Source organism: Macrotis lagotis, chromosome 2 (genome assembly GCF_037893015.1).
Source record: "Macrotis lagotis isolate mMagLag1 chromosome 2, bilby.v1.9.chrom.fasta, whole genome shotgun sequence".
NCBI classification, from domain to species: Eukaryota; Metazoa; Chordata; class Mammalia; order Peramelemorphia; family Peramelidae; genus Macrotis; species Macrotis lagotis.
In genome coordinates, this window is record NC_133659.1 from 74,412,525 (window position 1) to 74,432,149 (window position 19,625).

Genomic DNA, 19,625 nt, shown 5'->3' on the forward strand with positions numbered 1-19,625 from the left:
TCAAAAGCTAGAATTAAGGTTGCCAGGAGAAATATCAACACTCTTAGGTATGCAGTTGATGCTAATCTGATTGCAAAAAGTGAAGAGGAATTAAGAAGCCTCTTGATGAAGAGAAGAAATTGTAAAAACTGATTTGAGTTAACATTAAAAAATCCTAGGCTCATGCATCACTTTCTGACAAATAGAAGAAGAAATGGAAGCTGCTGGAGTTTATATTCTTGTGCTCAAAGATTACTGAAGATGGTGACTGCAGCCATGAAATTAAAAGACACTTGCTTCTTAGAAGGAAAACTGGCTAGTCTGGACAGCATACCTAAAAACTATACAGAGACTATACCGAGTTTGACTGTATAGCCAAAACTTTGGTTTTTCAATGATAGTTGGATTCTAAGAAAAGTGAGAGCAGCAGAGTTGGACAGCAAGGAGGTCAAATTAGTTTAATACTTATATTCAGACTCTTCATTAGAAGGAGAAATACTGAAGCTGAAACTTAAGTACTTTGGTCATAAAATGAGAACAGAAGACTCATTGGAAAAGACTTTGATGCTGGGAAAGATTGATGGCAAAGGACAAGGGGATGGCACAGGATGAGAAGGATAGTGTCATGAAAGCAATGAACATGAGCTTGGACAGACCTCAGGAGATAGTGGAAGATGGATGGGACTGGCATGCTAATACATGCTTTTCACGCTTTACCTTTTCAAAAACCCACCTATACCTCTGTATTATTCTGTACATGACATGAAATCATGAAAAGTTGGGCATGACTAAACAATAACAGCAATGACAAAATAATAAATTATTAAACAATTAAATAAGGGACAAAAATCAGAAGACCTGGACTTCCTAACATATTAACTTCTACTCAGAGTCACAAAATCTGAGTTTTTTTTCTTAACTGTAAAATACAATATTTCTGTTTCCTCTTACCAAAAGAAATGTTCAAAGAATTAATAGCTATTTGTAGCTATTTGTAGGAAAGACAATATATAAAAACCACTGGTAGTAGTATTTTTTTTCTTGAATTAGAATGTAATATATACAATGGAACTATCATGGGTATTAATAGACTTCTTTGAGACTAACTATGAACATAGTTTTACTAACAGCATATTTAAAAGCATCATTTGAAAGGGAAATGTTCAAGAATACTTCAATATATTTGCAATAAAATTTTGTAATATCTTACCCCCTTTCTTTGGTTTGCAGGAGCCTCGTAGTGAGGATGAGACAAAGCAAAGTAAGACATCTAGTCCAGCTCCAACTGACTTAGAGACCCGAAGTCCTTCCCCTGTCTCCATTTCTAGCAGTGAGACTAGCAGCATCATGCAGAAACTCAAGAAAATGCGCAGTCGCATGGATGAAAAGTAATTTGTTTTTGTAATTCACATCTTTAATATAAATAGTTTAAGCACAAAATTATCTTATTTCATGACTACTCATCAACATTATTGGATATCTTTTTGTTAGATCTAGTAACAATTTAGTAGAATTTTTACTTCATCTTAGAGATCAGTCTAAATATACAAGTGTCTTAATATTGGGTAAGTGACCAATATCAATTTGAAATATAATTATCAGTTCAATATAACCAAATAATTCTCTATAGGTCATAGTATTCAGTATAATTCTAACATCACTTCCTGGTCACCCATTTATATTTTCTTTCCTCTGAAACCAATTTATTCACTGCATCCCCTAAATCTATTTTGGTACAGGTAATTAATGATGATAGATGACATTATTATTATGGTTATTCTTACAGATAAACTTCTGCAAATATTATATTTTTACATTTGGTCATGGAAGTGTCTCTTGACTTCTTTCATTTAAAACTTTAAAAAGATAAACCATCTCTATTACTCTGAAACCTGAATACATTTGTGTAGGACATGAATACTTTAGAAATAACACTATTGATAAAGAAACAGGACTGCTCTTGACGTACTATTCTCTACTATTTACTGATTCTAAATTAATTGAAATTGAATGCTTAAATTTAAATTGGTAAGTAGGTAAAAATAACTCAGTTATCTCTCCTAAATAATGTATTGGGGCAGCATGAATATATCTCCTAAACATCATTTTGAATAGTCACATTTATCTTCTTTAACCAAGTTAGAAGTTACTGACAAAGAGTAATTAAAAATTGACAAATTTGAGTTACCTTTCTGGTGTGTGGTAAAAAAAAAAGTAAACTATAAATCAGATTCTGAGTAATCAAGAGTTAGCTATATATGTTTACTTGTGTGGCTACCATGCATCACTTTGTTTCAGCTAAGCATGAAAATGCCATTTATATTTAAGGGTTATTATTTGTTTTTTTTTCTTCATTAAAAGGAAAGGTGATTTTCCTGCAATATTAAATAAACTTAAGGTTTTTAGTAACTTATTTTAATTAAAGGAAATTTCACACTTAGATTTAACTAGTAGAGCTTTGACCATTTTTACATTTAAATAGAAATGTATTGCATATATATATATTTATGTATGTGTGTATGTATGTATAGTTCAATGTATTGGCAGTAAAGGGCAGCATGATACAGTAGATAAAGAGTTAGCCTTGGAGTTAGGAAGACCTTCTTTCAAGTCCAAGCTCTAACACCTTGTTGACTATGTGACTCTGGGCAAATCACTTAACCTCTCAGTGTACCTCAGGCAATTTTCTCAGATTAAGTTGCAAAACAAGTGCTAGTTTGTGATGTTAATGGAAATTTCCTCACTATTAAATGTCTAGTCTGTGAAATAACCTATTAATTCCATAGATCTTTTGAGGGTAATCATTTAATGCTGTAGATAGCCTTTAACCTGCATAGCAAATTTCTTTGAGGAAATCTGTACATTATAGAAGATATTTTTTTCAGTCACCTCTTTGATAATGAGACATCAGCCCTTCAGATGTATCTGTTATTTGTATACCTATTTTTGTAAAAAAGAGCAAAAACAAAAATAAAGCAACCAACTTTTTTGAAAGCTGTCATGGAACATATAGACAAGTTATCTTCACATTAACTTTTGTGAAGAACCCATCTCCTGAGTAAAGTGAAGCATAGGAAAGGGGGTTTCTCTCTGTGGTAGATTTCCATTATTAGAAGTTAACATTAAAAAATAAATATGATCATCTGTTAAAATCATAGTTGTTTTTTTTTTCTTTAAGTTTTTTCACTAGATCCATAAAAACACTAGGTTCCTGGAATGTTAAATTTGAACTTGGAAACATTTCTTCTTTGTACAATGGGAAGAACAAATTATATAAGTAAAATTAACTCATTTATTTCTCCTAATTAGTGTACTGGGGCAGCATGAATAAATATCCTAAACATAATCTTGCATTTTCACATTTACCCTCTTGAAGTTAGGAGCTATGGACAGAGTAAAAAAATTAATAGATTTGAGTCACTTTTTCTCCCATTTGTTAAAAAAAAGCAAAATACTAATCAATTCCTGAGTAATCAAGAGTTGACTATCTATCTATCTATATCTATATCTATATCTATATCTATCTATCTATCTATCTATCTATCTATCTATATATATATATATATGTTTGCGTGTCTACCATACATCACTTTGTTCAGATAATCATAAAAATGCCATACATGAGTCTGTTATCTTTAAGAAAGCTTAGATGAAGGCTTTTATTCTAAACTCAGATATTTTCACACTTAAGTCATGCTAAAGTTCTTTTAAAACATAAAGTGAATATTATTGTTTTAATTCAAGAGCTCAGAGGGAATTTTAGTGCCTTATATTTTATTAGAGTGACTATGCCTCTTACAGTTGGATAATTCTGACTGAGACATAGACCTTGTAATCTTTTACTAGACTGATAGAGTCAGAGAAACAGAATGAGAAAATTTGTTTACTTCTAATAGAAAAATTGTTCACTTTACTTCTTCTAATAAAATTATCTCATTAAAAATGTGAAAGATTTAATTCATTTTACAATTAAAGCAGTCTATTCTTTTTTCTTTTTCTTTAATTTTGGAACTAGAGAGAACCTTAAATTTCCTTTAATTCAACTCCTGTATTTTATATAAGAGGTACCTGAGACTCAAAAAACTTAAATAATTTAGTATTCAAGGTCACATAACTTGTAAGTGGCTAAAGTAAAGTAAGTATTTTTAATCCATTGTTATTTTCTAATTTTTCAATAATTTTCATTTTTCAAGCATTGAATTACTCATACTGCAACCCCAAGATAAGATCTTATAAGTTGAGTTGTTCGTATAACCTTATATTCTAAAGAAGTCAATTGTCTTGTTTTCCCAATATTATAAAATTTAAAATGTGTTTCTTTGTGGTGGGGGGAGAAATTGGCTCCTAGAAGTAAGTCAAGTAATTGTCACATAGAGTAGATCTTTTTTAAAAATCACATAGTTGAAAGAATTGGCTGTCAACAGCATTATTTTGTTAAACTCAATTAAATCCCAATTTAAAAAGTCCAAAAGAACAAATATAACAATAAAAAATTCTAGTAGTATTAATATTTACTTCATCCTCTCTGCATTATATTTCTCATTATAATGAGATAGCAGTTAGAATGACATTTTTATAAACTTCAAACTTTATTAATAATTTTGGCTTTATACCCATCCTTTTTGGTGTACTTTTCCTCTTCTTAAACTATGTAGTAATTGATCTTCATTTTCTTTGCTATTCATTTTCATACTCTCCTCTTTTTGGTGCTTCCTAATAAACACATTCCATTTCTTGTTTCCTTTTATTGCCTCATTTAGTACAGTCTCAGTTGCTATTAACTAGAAAATGACTTAGGAAAGGCATGAAAATTCTTTAATATAATGTTGGTTATTAATTCTCATTGTAACTATAATTGTAATTGTGGCTCATGTTGATATTTCAAATGAATGAATACCGTACTTTATATTTGCAAACCACTTAGCTGTTTTTCTCAATTGATCATTTATATTGCCCTTATGACCAAGGTCATATAAGTATTTTCATTCCTCTTTTACTAAAAGAATCTCTGAGACTCAGTGAGTCTCTTTGGCTTCCTTAGGACCATGTGACTGGTAAAAAGCAGAACCAGAATTTGAACCAATTTAATTTGATGCTTTATCTACTAATTATAGATTCTACCATGCTATTTATTATATTCAACCCTTTTAGGTCTAATTTTATATTAGATTTGAATAAATATAGTTTTATTTGTTAATTGTATATTATATAAGCATCCCCAGTGTACAAGTATTTAAAATATATGTATTTTAATATATATATAATATATATATATATTAAATAGTACATTGAGGTTGCTTTATGTAGTATGTATTACTTTTTTGCTCAATTTCATGAGACAACCATAATTTTTCTTGTTTAAAAATTATAGTGATTTATAGGTAGTTTGCTTTATGTCATATTGTTAGATCCATGTTTTATTTTGATCCTTATCTTTCAGAACTCATTTCTTGAATTTTCTTCTGAGAAACTGCAAAATCTTAAAGAATTGTAAACTTAAAGCTTACCTAGAGCAAATACTACTTGAAACATTCAATATTGTTATCTAGTTTCTGCTCAAGGACCTTTAATGAAAAGTGTAGACATTACAAAATAGCTTATGGTCTTGCTTAAGTTGTGGTAAAGTTTGCCTCCCTGTACCTTAAACCATTTGTAGTTCTGCTTATTTTCTGAAGTGAATTTATAATGCAGTTTCTAGGAGCACATTGCAGAAGCTGCTTCTTATGTTCTTATCTGAAAGTTGAAAGCAGTCTGGGCAAAAGGATCATCTATTAAATTCCATTAGTTTAACAGAGGAGGAGCCTGAAACTCAGAAAGATAGAGGGAATCTATCCACAGATAGACAGCTTGGAAATTACAAGAGAGCTGCAATCTTTGCTTTTCTGACTCTAGGGCTTACACTCCTTCTATTATACTATGTTAAGGACCTAGTAAAGTCCTTTTTTTGTGTGAAGAGTTATTTGCTCCGATATCATTTGTTTAATGTGAGATAATCAGCACATTAGCAGGTGAATTTTGGACTGGACTAAAAGAGTCCAGATGTAAGAGTCAAACCCAGACTCTACAATTGACTAGTCCCATGATCATAGACTGGTTACTTCAACTTTCAGAGCATTGGTTTCCTCTTGGGTAAAGTGAGGTGGAGCTCTCAGATTCCTTTTAGCTTAATTATCCATGATTCTGTAAAGGTATTTAACCCCATGACAACATGGCTTATAGCAATATTAGGGATAGTAGCCAATCAAGATAGTATTTGCTAATCTATATATCACATGATTGAGTGCCAAAACTAGTAATGAAAGACTGGTATGTTCTTTTTAAAAAATATGTGGCACATAGTTACAATTAACATGTTCATAGAAAAATAGAAAGTGCCAAATTGGAGTATAGCAGTGTTGCAAATAGTGAACCTGCTAGAGGGCATAGTTATTCTCCCTCAAGCTAATCATACTCCAGCTTTTATTAGGAGTAAACATTTTTGACTATCATTCACAAGTTTGTCCAACCCCTTTTTATATTTTTCTTGCTTATATCATCTCTTGGAATAATAAATTCCCTTAAGTTATTTACTATTGTAGTACTTTGTTATATTTGTCAAAGGCCTTGCTCAGATACCTATTTAGTAAATTTCTGTTAGGCAAGGTGTGTTTTTTTTTTATTTTACCGTATTTTATTTTAAATTCATATATAAACATTTTCTTTTACTCCTCGTTTTCAGAAAGTTAGATCTGATGAGACTATCTAATCCTTAAGGAAAGAGAAATTAGTAACCAACTATATTATCAGGAAGAAATCACTGTCCTTTATAGAGAAATGTAAATTGTACCTTTATAGTTTTGTAATACATGTTTCAATGTTGTTTTGTCACTTTTTTTGTACTAGGTCTTGCATGCATTTAGCAGTTGTGCACTTAAGAGGGTGGGTGATATTTATGTTATAAATAGATCTTTGGAACCTTTTGTCAAGTGCAGTAGTACTTTAATAATTGGCACAAAAAGAAACTTATCTTATATTGACAAAGAATGGCAAGGAAGACACACTGTTTTTTAATGGAACTTGGCAAGAATGTTTTTCCTTCAATCCTTTAGTGCAGAAGATCAAAGAAATCCAGTAAAAAAATATTCCTCAAGATGTTTTTTGATCATAGAGGGGTAGGGAATACATCAAATAATTTGAAAGTGACATTTGAATTTGTCCCTTGCATCCCTTTGTAGAGCAGATGATAAACAATCATATACTCCTTGCTCTTTAAAGAGAAATTTATCTTTAAAAAGATAATTTAGAGAAATCCTTGATTCAAAATCAAAGGCAGAATGCTGGATTTATACTTAGATTTTCTCACTGTTCTGGCACTTACTTTTCCCTGCCCTTCCAAGGCAGAAAAAGTTGTCTTGACATTCAAGTTGTGTTGTATTGTGTTGCGTTTTGTGTTTGTGTGTGTGTGTGTGTGTGTGTGTGTGTGTGTGTGAACAAGAGCGTGCTCTGTCAAAGAGAATTAACAAGCTGTTGCCATAGAATCCAAACCTTTGCACATAGAATATTGTGATTCAATGTGCTATGAAAAAAGAGAAATTAATGGGTTGGACTATTCTTTCTTTCGTGATTTTAACATACTGAGTTTTCTTCCTTAAAAATAGCATTGTTCATTGAGTGTTTTCTGTAGACAAGTTACTTAGTTTATTCTTAACTGTAGCTTCAACATTCTGTCTTGTCACATTTTAAACACTGTATATGAATTTTAAATAGGCCCATGTTAAGTACAAAGGGAGATACTTTAGACTAAGATGTAACAGAAAATAAAAGATTATAAGCATCATATAATATTTTTAAAAGATTGTTTTTTTCTCCTGAGGATAATTTTTCTTAAATTTCATTATTTAAAGTTAAGTGATATGATCAAGTTAACATAGTTACATTCTGTTTCCTCTAGAGTGTATGATTAGGTACTCTTACAAAGTAGTATTAGTCATATGTTGGTCCAAAGTTATAATAGTTATGTTTTAATGTTCATTAAGATAAGTAGGATGACACAGTTTGAAGGATCTTTTACTTAGTACCCAATCAGATTCTCACTTTCTCATATATGGTTAGATAGGTTTACCAAAACAGTAATAATAATGATGATGATAAGAACTGACTGAATACAAAATGACTATAATTTTTAAGAATTCTACCAGTGTGAAAAAAATTAGATAACTAAGCAACAACCTAAGAATTAGTGCATATTCAAAATTCATTTTTATTATACATGTAATTCTTTTGTCATAGCACCTAACAAGATTTGATTAGCTAGTCTATATATTATCCAAGAGCATATTAAAAGTTCTTCAATCAGAACTTTTGCTTTCCCTTTCTCGTTCTTTCTGCCTCTTTATTCTCTTGGTTTTAAATTCTTCCTCCTTATTTTGTAGACACTGCTCTCCTGTTCACTACTTCTTCTCTGTCTTTACGTCTCATCACTGGGCCTCTCTCAGTGTCTGTTTTCCCAACCTCCATCCCAAATTCCAGCTGTATATCTACAACCAGTTGGTCAGGTAACTTTGCACCTTTCTCAGTGCACTCTTTGATAGAGCATGCTCTGTTCAGTTTTTTAACATCTTGAAGACTTGTAGGTTTCCCATAGATTTTACTCTTATTTATCTGATATGCTTTTTATTCTTGTGCATTTAAATTACTATTATAACCAGTATAAAGATGTGACCAGAAATCTGAACATCTTACTTTTTTAGATGGTTGTTTTATCTACATGTGATGAGAATATTATAATTTTTTAAAACATTTTTTAACTTTTCTTAACCTTTTCTAGCTAGGCATAAGTAAGTGATGTACCATTTGATTTTAGAATTTTGGCTAGCTTCAGAAATTTAAGGTACTTGGTACATTCTTCTGCAATTTTAAACAAACAAACACAACACATCTGACTTAAATAAAAGATAGTGACAAAAAGACAGATAATTGTAGTACTGAAGATTTTCCTAGTGTGAAAAAATAGAAAAATCATCTGACATTGCATCTCAAAAAGTTAAATGAAAACAGAACTCAAGTTGATCTGAACAAAGCTAGGCTGAATTTTAAAGAAATCTAGCATGAACAAAAACATATTTGATTTCTTGTGGGGTGTTTTTGTTTTGTTTTGTTGTTTTCTTCGCTGAGCAGCCATACACATTTTTTACTTGAAAATAAAATATAAATATGTTAATTCTATAGATAAAGTATTTTGAGATGCAGAATCTTAAAGACATCAAACCAGGTAAATCATTCTCTATAATGAGCGCATTTCCAGGTAATTTAAGTGAGCATTAAGTCACTGATAAGTATATTTTTTTTGTTTTTTGTTTGTTAAATAGGAGACTTTGAATAGAACTACTTTTTTTTTTTTAATGGACAAGAAGCATATATGAAAGATCAGTGTAACATTAAAGTATTAACACTTAGTACTTTACTAGGCTACCTAGTTATAATTTTGTCTTATGATACCTATTCATATTTCATTTGCCTTTTTGCATACTGACATTATAAACTTCTGAGTAAAATTTCTTATTTTCTGAATATTTAATTTCTGGAACCTATTATATCCAAACTTTTGAGGAGAATTTTATCAATGTTCTATCTTACATAACTTTATGATAAGATAGAATATTCACAGGTCTTCTGGCTATAGATATCTTTTGTCTTGTTTTTTCATTGTTCATAATGTGACCATAGGTTCCTTACTAAGCGAGAACAGAAATTGATGCAGAGGCGACAACATGCAGAGGAACTGCTTGAGTGGAAACGACGTTTAGATGCAGAGGAAGCAGAAATTCGTCGAATGGAAAAGCAAGCTTTGGCAGCATGGGACAAAGAGCTTGTGAAATCTAAAACTCCCAAGAAAGACTTAGGAGATGAGAGAAGAGAGCTAAAAGGTAAAGCTAACATTTTTTTTAAAGAAAGATTTTATTTATTTTGAGTTTTACAATTTTCCCCCCACTCTTGCTTCCTTCCCCCCCACCCCCACAGAAGGCATTCTGTTAGTCTTTACATTGGTTCCATGTTATGCATTGATCTCAGTTGAATGTGATGACAGAGAAATCATATCCTTAAGGAAGAAAAATAAAGTATGAGATAGTAAAATTACATAATATTATAGCGGTTTTTTCCCCTAATTTGACGATAATAGGCTTTGGTCTTTGTTGAAAGTCCATAATTCTTTCTCTTGATAGAGATAGTATTCTCCATTGCAGATAGCCCAAAATTGTCCCTGGTTGTTGCACTGAAGAGATGAGCAAGTCCATCAAGGTTGATCATCACCCCCATGTTGCTGTTAGGGTGTACAGTGTTTTTCTGGTTCTGCTTATCTCACTCAGCATCAGTTCATACACAAATCCCTCCAGGCTTCCCTGAATTCCCATCCCTCCTGGTTTCTAATAGAACAGTAGTGTTCCATGACATACATATACCACAGTTTTTTAAGCCATTCTCCAATTGAAGAACATTCACTCAATTTCCAATTTTTTGCCACCACAAACAGGGCTGCTATAAATATTTTTGTACAAGTGATGTTTTTACCCTTTTTCATAATCTCTTCAGGGTATAAACCCAATAGTGGTATTGCTGGGTCAAAGGTTATACACATTTTTGTTGCCCTTTGGGCATAATCCCAAATTGATCTCCAGAGAGACTGGATGAGTTCACAGCTCAACCAGCAATGTATTAGTGTCCCAGATTTCCCACAGCCCTTCCAACATTGATCATTGTCCTTTCTGGTCATATTGGCCAGTCTGAGAGGTGTTATCTCAGAGATGTAAAGCTAACATTGTTGGATTTGAAAATTTTTTAAGATTGAGTACTACAGGGCGGCTAGGTATCACAGTGGATGGAGCACCAGCCCTGGAGTCAGGAGTACCTGAGTTCAAATCCGGCCTCAGACACTTTCTAATTACCTAGCTGTGTGGCCTTGGGCAAGCCGCTTAGCCCCATTTGCCTTGCAAAAAAACAAAACAAAACAAACTTTAAAAAAGAGATTGAGTGCTACTACCAGGTTAGCAGATGATTAATAGATTATAAGCATTCTTGTTAGAGTTGGGTTTTTTAAACCTTCATTTTCAATTAATGATTTTTTCTTTTTTGTCCTCCCCCCCAGTTGAAAGAAAAGAAAAACCAACCCTAGGTTGGTTGTTTTGTTGACAAAAATGTATGGTCAAGCAGAACAAATTTCCACATTGACCATGTCCAAAAATTTACCAGTCCTCTATCAGAAGATGGCTAGCATTCTTCCTTATCTGTATTGTGGTTGATCAATTAGAGTTATTATTAAGTTTTTCTGAGTTGTTTAAACTTTGTGCGGTATTATTGTTCTCCTAGTTCTGCTCATTTCATCTGCACTCTTCAGATCTCTTCCTGTAGTTCTTCCCTAAGCTCATTATCCTTTCCAGAAGAGTAATCCCATTTCCTTGATATGTGCCCTTGATGCCATTTGTCTGCCTCCTCCAGGCCTTGTTCTGGCAGTCACTGTGTCCTAGCTACTTTCCCTCTGTTCAAGAGTTCTGTGTTTTGTTTTATCTGGTCGCAGTTTTTTGACTTTCCACCTCTCCGTCTACCTCACTCCACTTAAACCTGCTGTTCATCTTCACCACAACCTCTAATCCCTAATCTAGTTCAATAAACATTTATTAAGTGCCAACTATACGTCAGGTGCTAGGCTAAGGATGGAGTTCATAAAAAGAAATAAAGTCCTTGTTCTCAAAAAAAGAAGGCAGGAAAGTAGGGGTCGGGAGGAGGAGGACCCGCAGGGTACCTGGTGGGGCTTGAGCACCTGCAGATGCAGAAGGGATAACTATCCAGTCTCTGTGATTTCTAAAGGGAGGCATTAGGATCTCCAGACTTCAGTCAGAGGGAGAGGAAGTGAGGGAGGGGTAGGGTGGTAGTCAAAGCTTGAGAAATGATGAGTTTCCCCTGGAAGACACATGAACCTGGCCAGGCAGCCCAGGCCCATCACATCTATTCCTTCTGTATTCTTTTCCTTTCTTAGTTCCAGCTCTTTGATGAACAGGTTCAGCTTGATACTGTTCTCTACTCACTTTGATCTTTTATTCCCCTTTTCTGTTAACCATCACACTTTGCCACAGTCTAGCTCTTAATTATTTCTGCTGTCTACCTTCCTTACTCCTATGCTGCTGAACAAAACTGGAGGAAATCAGACTAGGCTCCCCTATAAATTTATGCTAACTCTTTTTTGTTATAGCAAAGAACTAGGATCTAAGGGAGTATCCATTATTTGGAGAATTATTGAACAGCTTGTTATATATAAATGAAATGGAATATTATTGTGGTGTAAGAATAGAGGCAGCTAGTGGATCTAATGTTGGACCAGGATTCAAGAAGATTCAGCTTCCTGAGTTCAAACCTAGTCTCAGAAACTTAATAACTGTGTGATCCCCAGCAAGTCACTTCACTTTCACTCTGTTTGCCTCAGTCTCTCCAACTGGAGAAGAAAATGGCAAACCACTTTGAGTATCTTTGCCAAGAAGGGTTGTGAAGAGTCAGATACAACTGAAACAATCAACAGAAACAAGAAATTATGAACAAATTTCAGAGAACACTTTTTTCAGCTGATGTCAATGAAATGAGCAGAGTCTAAAAACAGTCTTTCCATACCAACAAACAACATTGTCATGAAAAACAAACTGGAATGAGATAAGAATATTGATCAGTGAAACGACCAACCACTTTCTCAGATGATGGATATGGAGGCTCCCCTATCCCCCTCTTAATCAGTGAGGAGAGTTTAGTGTATGGAATGAAACACTAGTTTTGGACATGAGTCATTTTGTTGACTTTATTTTAAAGGAGCTTTTTTTTCCTTTCATCCTTTTCTTTTTCCTAGTTTGTGTGGGAATAGACCTGGGTAAGTAAAAGCGTAAGTGATAATATATCCAGAAGAAGAAAAAGAAATAAAATAGTTATTGAATCATTTTTTTTAAATGCCACAAAGGAGGTGGGGAAGGGAAATCAGAAGGAAATACAAACTAGTAAAACTTCTGAAAATTTTGTTTATTTTAAAGGAAAAGTACAGAATATTTAAGATTCTGTAATTACTAAAAACTATTGGAAGAACTTCAGTAAAACAGAGGTTTTTAATAATAGCATTTTGGCTTCATCAGCCACATTTTGTCAGCATTGTTACCCTTTATCCAAAATTGCTAGCAATTAGTGATATAAATAAATAATAGAAAAAAAATTCTACATTGCCATCAAATAAATGGTAGAAATGTCCAAAAGTATATTTAGACAATTTAGTTAAGATATTAATCAGGAAACAAAAATCTTTAGACTTTTCCCCCAACAAAGCATAGTTTTTTAAATAAGGTTGTACTTAGCAAATGTAAAAACCCTTATTCAGGAAAAAAAAAGACCAACGGTTATCTGCATTATAATTATCATATCCTTAAATCTGTTAACACTGACATAATTTGCCTATATTTAAGTATTTGATTAAGTATTTGATTTGATTAAGTATTTGAAAGAGGTGGACTTAAATATCACTATCCGGGGCAGTTAGGTGGCATAGTGGATAAAGCACCAGCCTTGGAGTCAGGAGTACCTGGGTTCAAATCTGGTCTCAGATACTTAATAATTACCTAGCTGTGTGGCCTTGGGCAAGCCACTTAACCCCATTTGCCTTGCAAAAAACCCCCTATAAATAAATAAATAAATGAAAGAATGAATGAATGAATGTCACCATCCACATCTGAAGTTCTATCCTGGTAATTTCATCATTGTAAACAAATCTCATGGTTTCTGTAAAATTTAATCTCTTTAAAGGTCATAAGATCATAGCTCTTGAGGTGAAAAGACCATTAGAGGTCATCTAACCATCCAGTCTAATTCCCTACACTTTCCTTTTGAGGATGAGTAATCTGCGATCCAGAACGTTTAAAGTGATTTTCCTAAGCACAGACAAACATTAATTAATTGGCAGAATCCAGATCTAGATCATGTAACTCCACATTCATTCCTCTTCTCACTGTACTTTGCAGCTGCTTCCAAAGAGTCTAGAATAATAACTAGTATTTATAGTGTTTATAAGATTTGCAGAGTAAAAATTTTATATTGATCTTTTCATTTAAGTCTTTAAATATTCATTAAATAGAATTTGCCATGACATGAATTGTGGAAAATGGAAAAGAAAGGGAATTCATAAATTTATTTTCAGAAGTCAAGCAGAAGTATATAAAATTTCATTTTGTGCTCCATTACTAAAATAAAACCCTAGGTATTAGTGCACACCATCAGATTAGATAATTGATAAACAGGGCACTAACATACACACATACATACATATGTGTATCTACATATATAAAAATAGAATTTGAAAATTTCTGGGACTTTTTAATGGATTACATCATCAACAGCTCATAAAAACTTTGATATCTCATCTATTCAAGTATTAAAAATATCTGCATAAGAAAATAGGGAGTTCTAAGTGCTTAGTGTTCTCTCCCTCTAGTCACTCTGTGTGTGTGTGTGTGTGTGTGTGTGTGTGTGTGTGTGAGAGAGAGAGAGAGAGACAGACAGACAGACAGACAGACAGACAGAGATTCAGAGAAAGAATAAACTGAAAAACTGTTTCAGACACTGTCTCCTTTTTGGTTTTGTTATCACCATTCATTGCAAAGTACTTTCTACAGAGTAGGAATTTAATAAATGTTTGAGATGAGTTTTGGTAGTTAGGCTGTGTGTGTGCAAGAAAGACCTGTTGGTTGGAGAAGGACTAAGGGAGTTCCAGCAGCAGAAAGAGCTGGGCTTAGGATTTGCAGAGTTGTCCTATTTTAACTTCTAATTCTATTTCACAAAATACCTGTTAAGTGAGAAAAATGCCTGTAACACTCAAAAACAAATGTATTAAAGTAATCTGAACTGTCTTCCTGTCTCTGCTTTATGCTTTTATTCATTCAGATGATCAGAAGAAATTCAGGATTAAATTTTTTTGTTAAACTTGTATTTTTCTCTTATATTCTTCTTCCTTTTCCAGAAACAGCCAGTGAAGAGGAGTCTCCAGCACCTTCTTGTTCTAATCTAAATAGTGAAAGTTCCATTCCAGAAGAATTAGGCAGTCCATCTGCTGAACCTGTCTCATCTGAAACTATAGCTCAAGGACAGCCTGAGAGCCTAAATCACAGCATACTTACTGAAGAAATGGTTTATTCACAGGACCTGGAGTTGTCTACTGCCTCAGCTACCAAACATGTAAGTGAAAGTATAGTTATATTTGATCTCAAAGTATCTATATAGAATTCTAAAAACCTTTACAAAAGATAATATTATTATTATTATTAAACAATTCATAAGAAAGCATGTATTTATCACCTGTTATGTGCCAGGAAAAAAGTTTTTCCCTTATTGAACTTTACTCTTTAGGAAGGGGAAATTGAAGGAGACTCTGACTGGCTCTTGTTCTCAACCAGTAAGCAATGGCAGTAGGAAAATTGTCTGGTGGGAAAGTTTGGTTCTAGTCATGATAGGTACAAACTATTTGTCTTGTCTTGTCAAAGGACAGATTATCAAGGAGTGGGACATTGACGAGAGTTCTGCCTCTTATTGTGTAAACCAGAATATGCATATAGTTATGCTGGTAATGCTCCCCAAATTTCCTCAAATGGAACCTATTTTTTTGAGAACTTGACCTCAAAGGAGAAGATTAATTTAAAGACAGAGGCATTATCCACAAAATTGAGCAGTAAAAAAGGAAGGTTATTAGTTAGTGAAGGAAATGCTAGATTTCAGGTAGAGGTTAGTGAAAGGAAATATGCAATATTTTTCTCATAAATTCATAGACAGATGCACAAAATACATTGACTTAGAGTTTATTTCTGATCCTCTTATTGTGACTTTAGTTTTTATATTGCAAACATTTTCCAGTATGCTTTTCTCTTAATCTTCTCTCTAATTCCTCTTCCTCATGAGTCTTTTCTTGTAACCAGGAAAAAAATAAGGAAAACCTACTGACATACTGTCTGCAGCTGTACATACAACATTCAACACCCATAATCCTTATCTCTTCTTTGCAACCAAAATTGATCATTATAATAGAACAGTACTTAGGTTTTGTTTTATTGTTCTTTTTATTCATATTTATCATATAGAAAATGGGAACAAAGGCAGGTAATAGAAGTTGAATAGAGAACTAGAGTAGTCATCTGATGTCAAGAATATGGAAAGATTAACATGAACTAAATAAGCAGAGAAAAGAGTATTCTTGATGAAGCATAGTAAAAATAAATGGAAAGAATTAACTGTAGAACAATTGAAAATTGCTATTTTACAATTACTTAAAACTTGACCTTCTAAAAAAAATATGAGATGACTCCTTCCCCCCACTCTTTGTTAGAGGTGGGTAGTCCACAGGTATGGAACATTACATATATTTTCAGATTTTTTTCAATATATTGGTTAGTTTTCCTGTTTTTTTTTTTTTTTTTGATGTGGAAATGAAGGGTTCCTTTCCTTTTTCTTTAACAATTAAATATCTCTTTGTTATAAGGAAGATAGGTTATAAGGAGGGATACAAAATAGATGATGTAAAACAAAAGATGGCAATTTAAAAACATTTTTAAACATAGTATCAGGAATGCTAATGGTCAGAGAAAGCTGAGTCTTGTAAGTTAAGGAAAAGAAAAATTATTTTTAAAAAATGGACATATTGGGGGAATTGTTAGAAAGTGATGGCATGTTAGAACTTTATAGGAGCCCAGATCCTCTATAAGCACTACAGTAAAATCTAGAAATGTACAATTAACTGCTGAAATATGGAAAATCAATCTGTAAATTCCTCCACTCAGCCCAAAGTTACATAGAGATACCAGTAGAAGACTGTAGGAATGATGAAGAAGTTAAGTTGAGAAAGTTCTAAAGTACAGCTCAGTCTGGCACTCAGTAAAAATAGATGTTGCTAACCTCAGTGACAGAAGGGGAACTAGTTTGGGTAACAACAAAGCCCCGTGGCAAGGTAGAACATTATAGAGGAGATAGCCCAGACCCCATGTAAAGAGGAAGCAGTATGCAAGTCGTCCCTTGAAAGAGAAATCTAATTTTGGCCACCATGCTCAAGACTAGCTACAGCCTACCTACTCTATTTAGGAGTATAGGAGCAGGACATCCAATTATGGGTTGTCCCAACCTTTGAATACTAAGAGTGTGAAGAAGTGAAAACACACCAAATAGTAAGAAGAAATACCTTGGACTGAAGGACTGTCAGTGAAAAAACTAATTTAAGGAAGAGATCAATTCCACAAATCCAGTTAAAACTTCCAGAAGAAAAGAAATGTCGTGACCAGAAGTTCTATAAGACTACCTAATAAGAAATCATATGGGATACAAAATGAAATAACTAGAAAGGGGAAAAATGAACAAGAAAAATGGACACCTTAAAACAGACAGTGAAAAACCTCATCCCAGGAGCTGAATGGACCAAATGGAAAACGAATCAATAATACTAGAAGAAATGTTAAAAATCACAAAATTGGGGGAGGGGGTAAGAGAATGTAAGAAATAATAGTATTAATAACTACTAACCTGGAGGTCATTAGATAATTGAAGAATTATTACACTATCTGAAAATCATGGGAGAAGAGAGGAGAGAGAGGCAGCATCACAGTACTGTATAATAAAGTTAGCATAAGTGATTTTTTTAAATGCAGACTTCTTTCAGTTTTTTACATAAAGTCAGAATTCTGTAATGTGAATTTCCATAGTGTGAGAACTATGTTATTGATTAAAAGTTCAGAATTGAGTGACATTTTGAAATATAAAACACACTTGATTAATTGAAAGGAAATATGTAGAAATTATTTACATGCTAATAGCAAAACAAGAAACAAATGTCTTCTCAGAGTATGAATATCTTTAAGAATCATGGAGAAAGCTAGATGTGACAAAGGGCCCAAGAGTGGTTTTCTGTTTTGGATGTTCTTGGGAGAAGACAAAAAGGAAGTGACAGACAACTATACTGGGGAAGAAAGAAGAAGGAAATGAGAAATCAGTCATACATGAGTTGAAAATTATTTCATTATGGAAAGAAGGGTAGGGGAACAGTTATCCCTTGAGTTTCACCTTTCCATCCTAACCAGGTAAAGAAAGATCAGACACATAGACATACACACACACACGAAAAATCAATCATAGATGAGAATAAAAATATTTCTTTATGGGAGAAAGGTAGGGGAACAGTCATCCCTTGAGCCTCACTTTTCATCTCACCCTTGTAAAGAAGAGCATGTATGCGCACATGTGCATACACACACACATACACACACAGAATATAGAAATAATTTACAAATAGGAAGGGACAAGGAAAGGGAAGAGCAGAATAAATGGATGACTACTAATAAGCAAAATATATTTAGATGTTGGCAAGAACATGAAAAGGAGATCAAAAACAAATGAAAGAAGAATAAAAACCTGGGATTGTGTGTGGGGCAAGGAGGAAAAGAGTGCAATTAAGTGATTTTACTTATAGATTACAAGTGTCAAGGAAACTCCTTATTTCTAAAGAAGGGAGTAGGAGTTTTTTTTTTTTAAAAAGGGGAAATATACTCATAACTGTGAGTGTGAATAGTATAAACTCACCTATTGAAAAAAGGAGAATGGAATGGAAAATAGATAAGAGTATGTTGCTTATAAGAAGCACAATTGAAATAGATTCACATCTGATTAAAATGAGAGCTTGGATCAAGAAAATCTTATAAGGATATAGCAAGTAGAAATATAATAAAAAGAGACAAGTAGAGAAATTACATTATGATTAATGTCACTATAGATAATCAATCAATAACTTATAATAATTAATATTTAATCACCCAATAGCAGAGCATGTAAATACTTAAAGAAAAAGAGGACTTTAGTGAACCCCTAGATAAAATTAACCAAAAGCTAATTAAAGGGGTGGCCAGGTGACGCAGTGGATAGAGCACTGGCCTTGGAGTCAGGAGTACCTGAGCTCAAATCTGGCCTCAGACACTTAATAATTACCTAGCTGTGTGGCCTTGGGCAATCCACTTAACCCCATTGTCTTGCAAAAAAAAAACTAAAAAAAAAAAGATAATTAAAACTCAACAAGAAAGGTCTTAAAAATCTGAATGGAACTTTATAAAAATTGAAGATTTCTAATTATTAATGAATAGGAGCAAAATGGAATTTATATACTCTTAGTTGTATATGTTACTTCTTAAGAATTGACCATATATCTGTACTTAAAGATCCCATCAAAAATCTCAAAAAAGCATAAATATTAAACACATCAGTTAGTGATCATAAAGCATTTGAAATGATGCCTAATAAAGGCCTGTGAACAAAGAATTAAAACTATTGAAAACTAAAGAAAGCAGTTCTAAAGAACTACTAGGTCAAAGAACATACAGAAACAGCAGAGAATTTAATCAGAGAAAATGACAATATTGAGCCAACATAGGAATGCAGATGAAGTAATTCTTAGGGAAAACAATTATATCTCTAAATTCTTTCATTAATAAAAAGAGAAACCAAATTAGTTCACAGCTAAATTAGTCACACAGCTAAAAAAAACCTGAACATTAAATCTGTCCCTCTCACTAAGCAAAAAATAGTAATTCAGAAAATTAAAAAAGAAATTAATAAAATTGAAAGAAAAG

The 19,625-nt window shown here is 32.9% G+C and overlaps 1 protein-coding gene across 7 annotated transcripts in view; it reads left to right on the top strand.

Annotated features, from left to right (window-relative positions):
• CEP350 (centrosomal protein 350) overlaps nt 1–19,625 on the top strand; it is a 173,347-nt gene that overhangs the window by 118,914 nt on the left and 34,808 nt on the right. For 6 of the 7 annotated variants that reach the window (XM_074222164.1, XM_074222162.1, XM_074222168.1 and 3 more), the window contains 4 exons: nt 1,210–1,367; nt 8,391–8,513; nt 9,685–9,884; nt 14,993–15,207. In XM_074222164.1, coding sequence (XP_074078265.1) covers nt 1,210–1,367; nt 8,391–8,513; nt 9,685–9,884; nt 14,993–15,207 — 696 coding nt within the window. The remainder of the gene's footprint in view (nt 1–1,209; nt 1,368–8,390; nt 8,514–9,684; nt 9,885–14,992; nt 15,208–19,625) is intronic. The other variant, XM_074222167.1, reaches the window with a different exon arrangement.